Here is a 10,819-nt window from a genome sequence, read left to right on the forward strand (position 1 = left end):
TCTCAACGGCTGTCATCACCTGGTTAATTAAATATCGAACAACTCAAGTTTCCATTAAAAACACATTCCTTTTGCGAATCCCGGGAGGAGTTGGAATCAAGCAGTAATGAGAAGCCTAGATGATGGAACAGCGGTGAAAGGTGACCGCGCTCCAGGGCACCGCCCACCCACGTGTTCACAGGTGAGGACCTTCCCACCGCTTCACAGGATCCGGGAACCCAGCATAGCGTCTGCCGCGCCGGCGGAGTCTCAGGTATGGACAGGTCTAGCTCTGGCTTGCGGGGAGGATACAAAGCGGCTTAGTCACCACAAGACCGCCGTTTCTTCGACTTCCTCGGAGCCCGCAGCGTCCCGGAGCCCCCTTGGTAGCTACAGGGTGGCGACGCCTAGCGAAGGGGGCGGACTTGGAACCCAGGGGCGAGCCAAAGGGCTAGCTCCTTGCGGCTTGAAATTAGCAGACAAGACGATTACTGTCTCGCACGTGCCCGCTTCCAAGCTGACAGTGTGCATCGCAGTGCTAGCGAGGAAAAGTAGTGTTTTACTCACCCAACGTGGGCGCCTGGGGTTCCACGGCAAAGGCTGCCATCACAGGAGCAGCTGTACTCACCCCCAGACCTTCCTGATTTTCAAAAATGGCGGAAACTCTCCCCACGGGTAGGGCCGCGCTACCTTATGGGATTGCGTAACTTCCGGACATGCGCTGTACCTGTTGTGGCGCCGGCGCTGCCTTTTTGGCATAGGGCAGCAGTCTTTGCTCAGACTACTTGTGCGGAAAGAATTTCTCTGGTAAAGTGATGAAACAACGTGGAAGTTGTGATTTCGGGACTTCATTGCTCACCTGTGAGCCTCCTGATTTGTTGGTGCTTGAGTCGTATAGTAACACAAGTTACTGTAATGCTTTCATAGTTAGCGAGAGTTTACCCAGTGCTCTTTCTCAAGTACCGCCGGGAAAAGTTGCCTTTGAGAAACAGATCGTGCCGCTTTCCAGTGTCAATTTCTGGGCCTAGCTGCATGAAACCATTCTCAAAGCATATTTTCTACAATCTCTATGGCTTTTTGTTTGTTTGTTTGTTTTTTGTTATATAGGCACAGTTTTAGCCATGTCCTACTCTTTGCGGTCCCATGGACTGTACAAATTCTCCAGGCCAGATACTGGAGTGGGTAGCCTTTCCCGTCTCCAGCGGAATTTCCCAACCCAGGAACCCAACCGGGGTCTCCTGCATTGCAGGCTGATTCTTTACCAGCTGAGCTGTCAGGGAAGCCCATTTTACTTAAAGCGTAATTTATACTTGCTGTTTTATTATATGTTAATATAAACAAAAGATTAAATAACGAAGGCTAATGCTACACACCCGTGAACTCACCACATTGCAGAAGCCTGTGTGTTCCTCCCTATGCCATCCCTGCTGTCTACCTTTCCCTGCTGCTGCTGCTGCTGAATCGCTTCAGTCCTGTCCGACTCTGTGCGACCCCATGGACGGCAGCCCACCAGGCTCCCCTGTCCCTGGGATTCTCCAGGCAAGAACACTGGAGTGGCTGTGCTGCTTTTCTTTAGATATTATTTGAAGAGCGCGCACACAAACACATTGTATTATCAATATGTGTGTGTGAAAATAAGTTGTTTAGCCATTTGCAGCAACATGAATGGACCTGGAGATTATCATAGTGAGTGAAGTAAATCAGACCAAGAAAGACAAATATGATATAGCTTATATGCAGAATCCAAAAACAAAAAATACTAATGAACTCATTTAAAAAACAAAAATAGAGAAAGAACTTATGATTAACAAGGGGAGAGGATAGGGAGGAGGGATAAATTGGGAATTTAGGACTGACATGTCACACTGCTAGTTTTAAAACAGATAACCAACAAGGACCTGCTGTATAACACAGGGAATTCTGCTCAACACTGTAATAACTGAAATGAGAAAAGAATTTGAAAAGGAATTCATGTATGTACATGTGTAAATGAATCACTCGGCTGTACATCTGAAATTAACATTGTTAATCAACTATAGTATAAAATAAAAATTAAAAAATAAAAGTAAATAAAAGGGAAAAAATGTGTTGTTTAGTTTTGCTCACTTACTAATTAAAGTGATATGCTACATGGGTATATTCTGAGATGCTCTCTGATCCATACCAAACTCACTATCCTGCAAATACTCACCATCCTGTCTATTTCCTCTGAGGTTTTCCTGAAATCCCAAATGCAGCCAGCATTTTTCTAATTTGGGTGAGGTAGTAACAATTCCAGCATTAAATGACAAGTTTCCAGAAATCAAAGCTTAAAACCACTTACAGATGAAGTGACTTTTTCTTAACAGATGTTGTGAATGGGTTGAACTCAATCCCCCAAAATAAATGTTAAGATCCTAACCTCCAATATATAGGAATGTGACCTTATTTGGAAATAGGGTCTTTATAGATGTAATCATGTTCAGGTGCAGTCATACTGAATTACTACAAACTTCATGGCTTAAACCAACACAAATTTATATTTTATAGTTCTAGTGGCCAGAGATCCAAAGTGATTGTTATGGGACTAAAACCAAAGTGTCAACAAGACTGCTTTCTTCAAGAGGCTCCAGGGGAGAAACTGTTTCCTTGCTTTTCTAACTTCTGAAGGCTAACCATATGTTATGTATGCACTTAGCTTTTGGCCCTGTCCTCCTGCTTCAGAGCCAGTGGCATAGCATCTTCCACCTCTGACACTGCTTCTCTCTGCTTCTGTCGCCCGTGGTCTTTTCCTCGTATAGTAAAATCCCCCTCTGCGTCCATTTTATCAGGACCTCTGTAATCACATTTAGGGCCTACTCAGACAATCCAGGATAATCTTCCCACGGTGGTAACCAGTTGTGGTGATTAAGCTAATAATGATGTCTAAAAAGTAACATTAATAGATTCCAGAGATTAAAATGTAGAATACCTTTGGAGGCTCTATTCAGGCCACCACACCCAGCGATTCCCTTTCTAGAAACAAGGTACCAAGAAAAGTTCATCAATGAAGGGATTTCAATATAAATTATGATCTAGCGAAATAAAAGAACATCATGCACCTGTTAAAAAGAATAAAATGGATTGGATATGTGACTGTATGTATTGATCTAGAGAAATCTCCATGGTTGATGTGAAAGAAGCAATTTGAAAACATTACATAGCATCATTTCATTTTAACTTAACAAAAAGTATACATCTGAGAACAGATGCAAAGAGAGAGAGACAGAGATGCTTATTTAAATAAAGGAAAAATCTAGAAAACATTCCTCCCAAACTATTAACAGGGAAGGTAGGATGGGAGAGGGGTTTGTAAATCAGGGGGCTTAAGAAGGGCCCTTATTTTACCTTATATAACTTTTAAGAGTTGATTATAGGCATTATTTACTATTTTTTAATATTCTTCAAATTAAAACACTTTTTTTACTTTAAGAAAGCCATTTTCCTTCAGTTGCTTTTCAGTCTTCTACCCTTTAATTGTCTCTTTCCTTACCAAGTTATAAAGATGCCTACTTGTCCCTCTCACAGAAACTTTCCTGTATCTTGTTCTTTCTCCGAGCTGCTGCTGCTGCTAAGTCGCTTCAGTCATGTCCGACTCTGTGCGACCCCATAGACGGCATCCCACCAGGCTCCCCTGTCCCTGGGATTCTCCAGCTACCATGCACTAATTTTTCTCACATTTTCTCTCCTTTTCTCAAGATCTCAAAATAAGAGCCTACAGATTTTCGTAGATGATCTATTTCCCTAACTTCACCACCTTATTGTTTAATTCATTACATACAGGCTACTATGTAACTCTTATGAAACTACTGATCCCCAGCTATTTTTCTCCTTGTGGCCAGATTAAGCCTGTCTTCTTGATAGCTGCAGTAGTCAACAGCTTTGACCATCTTTTTGTCTAGACAGTGTTTTCCATGTTTTTGGTGAGGCTACACTTCCTATTTTATCCCCTAACTTTCTAATCTTTTTCTGGTTTTTCTATACCTGACCCTACTTTATCCTAACCTCCACATATTATTAATAGTCAAGACTTTGTCCTCCTTCTTCTTAAATTCTTTATGTTCTTTCTGGGAGTCCTTGTGAATTGTCATGTCTATGCCAAAAAAAAAAAAAAAAAAAAAACCTCCAATATTGTAAGCCCCAGCTCTCTCTAAAGCCAACTGATACTTCCCCAGATGCTTGATGAACAATCTACCAGCACATCAAGCCTCAAAAATAAAATCATCTTACCTTAAAACCAGCCCCATTCCAGTTGTCCCTTTTTCTATTGACTTCTTAGAAGCTCAAAATCACAGTATGTTAGAGTCTAAAATGATACAGACATTTATTCAAAGTCCGGCTCATACACTTAAATCCTGTATTACTTCAATTTGTATTAAATCTCTTTAGATTTTAAAATAGAAACAATACCTACTATGAAAGGTGGTTATGCTTAGTACAGGCTTCCCTGTTGGCTCAATGGTAAAGAATCTGCCTGACAAGGCAAGAGACGTAAGAGAGGTGGGTTTAATCTGTGGGTCAGGAAGATCTCCTGGAGAAGGAAATGGCAACCCACTCCAGTATTCTTGCCTGGGAAATCCCATGGACAGAGGAGCCTGGTAGGGTCCATGGGAGTGCAAACAATTCGAATGACTTAGTGACTTAACAATTACAATATGCTTAGTACAGTGCCTGGTCCATTTTGCCTTTTCTGCCTTCCATTTTCCCTTCCATCAAACATTCAGATACCAAGTCCTGTTCTTTCTCTCTCTTCAATGCCTAGACAATGCAGTCAACTCTTAACAACGCCATGGCTTCAATCTCTCCCACCAAACACCACTATCCAATGCTCCCTTCCTTGTACACACTAGTCGGCTGTCCAAAACTCTCACGGACTTCCCACTCCCTACAGTAGCCTCATTTTCTTCAGCTTCACAAGCTTCACGTGTGCAGCACATGCCAACCAATAGTGTCTCCCATTACACTGTATACATTCTCACCCAGGCAACAAGAGAGAGGAAAATCAGAATCCTTTGGGGATGGAAGTTGCTATAGACTGAATATTTGTGTTCCCATAGTTCATCTGTTGGAAATCCTAACAACCAGTGTGATGTTATTTGGGAGTTGGGAACTTTGGGAAGTGGTTAGGTCATGAGGGTTAAGTCCTCATGAGTGAGATTAGCGCTTTTATAAAAGAAACCATCCAGAGAGCTCCCCAATCCCTTTGGTCATGTGAGCATAGAGCAATAAAATGCTGTCTGTAAGCCAGGGAGCAGGCTCCCACTTGACACCAAATCTGCCATATCGATCTTGGACTTCCCAGCCTCCAGAACTTTGAAGAAATAAATCTCTGTTGTTTATACGTTCCCCCCAGTCTACGGTATTCTGCTGTGTGTGTGCTCAGTCACTTCAGGCATGTCTGACTCTTTGCAGCCCCATGGACTGTAGCCTGCCAGGCTCCTCTGTCCTTGGAATTTTTCAGACAAGAATACTGGAGTGGGTAGCCATTCCCTTCTCCAGGGGAACTTCCCAGCCCAGGGATTAAACCCATGCCTCCTGTATTGCAGGCAGATTCTTTACCATCGAGCCGCCAGGGAAGCAAACAGCCCAAACAAACTGAGAGAGGACAGCAGGAGCATTTCTTTTGCTGATTCAACAGGCACCCTAAAAGGAATATATATGGTCACCCTACCTTCACCAGAGTTGGTTGAGAACCTCAGTTTCAAAACAGTCTCTTCACTCTCACCCTAGCTTTCTGCTCCAATCAGTTCTCCCATTATTCCCCTTTGCAAGTGTTTCAACATTTTGTGAAAGATCTTCACATTATACTCCTTGCTCACAGCAGCACCCCTGTTTAGCATCTCTTTGCTTTCCACTGCAATTTACAAATTCCTGTTATTGCAAGTGGCAGCTCTCTTCCACCATGAAACTTGCTCCAGCCCTGCCATCCTTTAATAATCGTTTCATCTCAAAAGGTACAACACATCATTTCTGCAACTCATTTGCTACAAGATACTTTTTTTTTTTTTTAAGTTTTCTTTTCAGCCCTACTAGATGAATTTTCTTGAGGACAGGATCGTAATATTTTCTATTCTGTTTTCCTCACTTTCCAACAAAACTATGTTGAAAAAGTAAATGAATGAACAAATTTTAATGACAAACTGTATAGAAACATTGAATAAGTGTAATTATCTGGTATAACTTATTTGATGCAATTTTCATGTTTTAAAATGTTTAAAATAATTTTACACATTAAATCTATTAGAAGTGCTTATTATACATATTATAAATGGAAGACCTATTTGTAGTTCTGTTTATCCTTTTTTAGCAAAATGAAATTTCTATAAAATCAGATAAAATGGGTTATCTTGAATGAATACCATTGTATAGCACAATTTTACTTTGTATGTTTCTTGTTAAACTACAGTCTTTAGAAATACTGCATGTTCATCATAGTCTTCCGTACATGGATATTATTATCTTAATTGCAATACTTGCTTTCCTACTTTATTTTCTGAACATGGTAAATAAAATGTCAAAGTGGAACACCTGTTCCTTATTTCTATTCTGGATTTGTGGTTCTCTGAATGCTGCCTTCCAGTGACATATGATTCCATCAAAGTGTTATTTTTGTAGATCATTGATTTTCAGACATATATGGAATAATCGTTCATTTAACAAGGTTTTGTGCAGATAATTAATACCTACAACAGACCTACTCTGGTTGAGGGGAAGAAAAAAAAAAACAGGAAAAGTGCAAGCCCCACTATCTCAGGATTCTCTCCCCTTCAGCTGTCAATGATCGCCTTCAAATGACCCCTGAAGCACTTGGGTGAAATCCCTACGGCTACAGAGAGTCCAATCTGAAGATTAGTTTCTGGCTATATACATTTCAACTTTCTTCTAAACACAAATTTCTAAAAAGTCACAAATGTATTTGAGACATGAAGTCTCAAAATGTATTAATTTTCAATATATTTGATGTATTTGCAGCCAAACTACTGTGTGTCTATTATACACACTAAATACTCATCGACCTATTTATAAATGTCTATCAATATTCAATGTTTGTATATAAACCTAAATTATTAAATCCCACTCCTAGTCTACTTTAAAAATAAAAACAAAGAATCTTGACACTGAAGCAAAGAAAAATGATATCCATCTTTGGGAGGAATTTAGGGAAAGAATAGAGTTTGTCACCTTTGAAAAGAGAGCCAAGAGAGGCAACATTGTCGCACTCACGTTCCCATCCTCTGAGCTTTTGGCAGCTGGTGTAGCACGGACAGGCCATGACGTAGATTGTGATGTCACATAAAGCATATGGAGAGACCATGATTTCATAGGGCCCAGGGACAAGTGATCTCCAAAAGAGCTTTATGGTGTTTTAGACGTAGGGATTTTGTCCAGAAAAAAATGCAGATCAATTGGTTCTTATTTGCATTGTCTGATCACTATAAACAGTAATGGCCAAAGCTACATCTTTATAAACTAAAATCAATATTATATTTGGAAACTTACCAGTGTTTTCTGATTTCATTATAGTAAACAACTGACAGAAAGAGGGTAGCCAAGCATCAAAAGATATATCAGTTTAGCTGACTCACTTGTCTTTTAACCGACTAGATGGTTCTTAACACCTCTTGGGGCTGCCCTCGTGGCTCAGCTGGTAAAGAATCCACCTGCAATGTGGGAAAACTAGGTTCGATCCCTGGGTTGGGAAGATCCCCTGGAGAAGGGAAAAGCTACCCACTCCAGTCTTGTGGCCTGGAGAATTCCATGGACTATATAGTCCATGCAGTCACAAAGAGGTGGACACCACTAAGAGACTTTCACTCACTCACTCACTAATACCTGTTGGAAGTAAAAAGACATCAAAACTTACATATAACTATAGGAGAGAGTGGTGAACAGGCAGAACACAGGTTTTTTAGTGCAGTGAGGCTATTTTGTATGATATTATCATGGTGGACAGATGTTATTATAAATTTGTCAAACCCAAAGAATGTAGAACACCATGCGTTAATCCAAAGTAATGTAAACTATTGATTCAGGGCGTGATAATGAAGTTTCAATGTAGTTTCACCACTTACAACAAATGTACCACTCTGGTGGGAGATGTGAAAAAAAAGGAGGCTAAACATGTGTGAGGGCAGAAGGTATGTGGGACATCTCCATACCTATTGTTCAGTTTTGCTATGAATGTAAAACTGTTCTAAAAAACGTAACTTTCAGGTGTTATAAATTATTTTTTATAAATTAAATATATTATAAATACAATTTCATTTCCTGCTTTATATGTGAACTATTAGATAGGTTTAATCAGATATTTAAAAGCCCCATGGAAGTTTTAGCAGGAAAAATGGACAATACTGAAAAAAATAGGATTTACTTTACAGAAAGCTTTGTCTGGGAGTTTCCTTGAAATAATCCTCTGTAATAAGGGAGGGCAGAAGCAGTGGAGGAAGAGGATAGTTGAGCACATCCTTTAAATAAGAAAAGCCATGAGTTGATCATTGTTGATGGCCAACTGATTATAGTATTCTCTAATTTTGTGTATTTTGACATTTTCCCAAGTTAAATTCTTTTTTTAAAGCAATAAGGAGAAGGGATAGGCTACCCACTCCAGTATTCTTGGGCTTCCCTGGTGGCTCAGAGGGTAAAGAATCCGCCTGCAATGCAGGAGACCCCAGTTCAATTCCTGGGTTGGGAAGATCCACTGGAGAAGGGAAAAGCTACCCACTCCAGTATTCTGGCCTGGAGAATCCCCATGGGCAGATGAAGCCTGGTGGGCTACAGTCCATGGGGGTTGCAAAGAGGTGGACACAACTGAGCGACTAAGCACAAGCACACTACTAGGGTGTTCAAAGATCATACATTCTCTCCCAGTTTATGTGAATAAATGAGAGTGAAAAACCAATGAAAAAATTACTCTTTTCCTACTTGATAATGTCTTCATTTAGAGAAGTAGCATTTTGTTGAGGAGAGGTGCAAATCTTGACTTAATAAAAATACTTAATAGTTATACGTTGGAGAAGGCAATGGCACCCCACTCCAGTACTCTTGCCTGGAAAATCCCATGGATGGAGGAGCCTGGTAGGCTGCAGTCCATGAGGTCGCTAAGAGTCGGACAAGACTGAGGGACTTCACTTTCACTTTTCACTTTCACGCACTGGAGAAGGAAATGGCAACCCACTCCAGCGTTCTTGCCTGGAGAATGCTAGGGACGGGGGAGCCTGGTGGGCTGCCGTCTATGGGGTTGCACAGAGTCGGACAAGACTGAAGCGACTTCAGTTCAGTTGCCCAGTCGTGTCCGACTCTTTGCGACCCCATGAATCGCAGCACGCCAGGCCTCCCTGTCTGTCACCAACTCCCGAAGTTCACTCAGAGTCGCGTCCATCGAGTCAGTGATGCCATCCAGCCATCTCATCCTCTGTCGTCCCCTTCTCCTCCTGCCCCTAATCCCTACCAGCATCAAAGTCTTTTCCAATGAGTCAACTCTTCACATGAGGTGGCCAAAGTACTGGAGTTTTCAGCTTTAGCATCATTCCTTCCAAAGAAATCCCAGGGCTGATCTCCTTTAGAATGGACTGGTTGGATCTCCTTGCAGTCCAAGGGACTCTCAAGAGTCTTCTCCAACACCACAGTTCAAAAGCATCAATTCTTCGGCGCTCAGCCTTCTTCACAGTCCAACTCTCACATCCATACATGACCACAGGAAAAACCATAGCCCTGACTAGACGGACCTTTGTCGGCAAAGTAATGTCTCTGCTTTTCAATATGCTCTCTAGGTTGGTCATAACTTTTCTTCCAAGGAGTAAGCGTCTTTTAATTTAATGGCTGCAATCACCATCTGCAGTGATTTTGGAGCCCCAAAATATAAAGTCTGACACTGTTTCCACTGTTTCCCCATCTATTTCCCATGAAGTGATGGGACCGGATGCCATGATCTTCGTTTTCTGAATGTTGAGCTTTAAGCCAACTTTTTCACTCTCCTCTTTCACTTTCATCAAGAGGCTTTTGAGTTCCTCTTCACTTTCTGCCATAAGGGTGGTATCATCTGCATATCTGAGGTTATTGATATTTCTCCCGGCAATCTTGATTCCAGCTTGTGTTTCTTCCAGCCCAGCGTTTCTCATTATATACTCTGCATAGAAGTTAAATAAGCAGGGTGACAGTATACAGCCTTGACGTACTCATTTTCCTATTGGAACCAGTCTGTTGTTCCATGTCCAATTCTAACTGTTGCTTCCTGACCTGCATATAGATTTCTCAAGAGGCAGGTTAGGTGGTCTGGTATTCCCATCTCTTTCAGGATTTTCCACAGTTTATTGTGATCCACACAGTCAAAGGCTTCGGCATAGTCAATAAAGCAGAAATAGATGTTTTCTGGAACTCTCTTGCTTTTCCATGATCCAGTGGATGTTGGCAATTTGATCTCTGGTTCCTCTGCCTTTTCTAAAACCAGCTTGAACATCAGGAAGTTCACGGTTCACGTATTGCTGAAGCCTGGCTTGGAGAATTTTGAGCATTACTTTACTAGCGTGTGAGATGAGTACAGTTGTGCGGTAGTTTCAGCATTCTTTGGCATTGCCTTTCTTTGGGATTGGAATGAAAACTGACCTTTTCCAGTCCTGTGGCCACTGCTGAGTTTTCCAAATTTGCTGGCATATTGAGTGCAGCACTTTCACAGCATCATCTTTCAGGAAAGCAGCAGAAATAGTTATATAACATTAAGAACTCTAGGACTTAATTTTTTAATCTGAATAGTGGAAATTATAGTAGCTACAATGTATTGACTTATTCACTCAGTGATATATAATATCATTTAATATTCAATATT

General features: G+C 41.1%; 1 protein-coding gene and 1 long non-coding RNA gene across 2 annotated transcripts in view; one reads left to right on the forward strand and one right to left on the reverse strand.

Annotated features, from left to right (window-relative positions):
- Nucleotides 1-628, reverse strand: part of NUP35 (nucleoporin 35) — a 32,848-nt gene extending 32,220 nt beyond the window's left edge. Inside the window, exon 1 of the mRNA XM_004004522.5 lies at nucleotides 547-628. Coding sequence (XP_004004571.1) covers nucleotides 547-586 — 40 coding nt within the window. The 5' untranslated portion in view covers nucleotides 587-628. The remainder of the gene's footprint in view (nucleotides 1-546) is intronic.
- LOC121818690 (uncharacterized) lies at nucleotides 184-6,541 on the forward strand. Its single transcript, XR_006058720.2, has 2 exons — nucleotides 184-840; nucleotides 1,375-6,541. It is a non-coding gene; the product is annotated as an uncharacterized LOC121818690 (long non-coding RNA).
- The last annotated feature ends 4,278 nt before the right edge of the window (nucleotides 6,542-10,819 follow it).

The sequence above is a fragment of the Ovis aries genome, chromosome 2, assembly GCF_016772045.2.
Source record: "Ovis aries strain OAR_USU_Benz2616 breed Rambouillet chromosome 2, ARS-UI_Ramb_v3.0, whole genome shotgun sequence".
Lineage (NCBI taxonomy): Eukaryota > Metazoa > Chordata > Mammalia > Artiodactyla > Bovidae > Ovis > Ovis aries.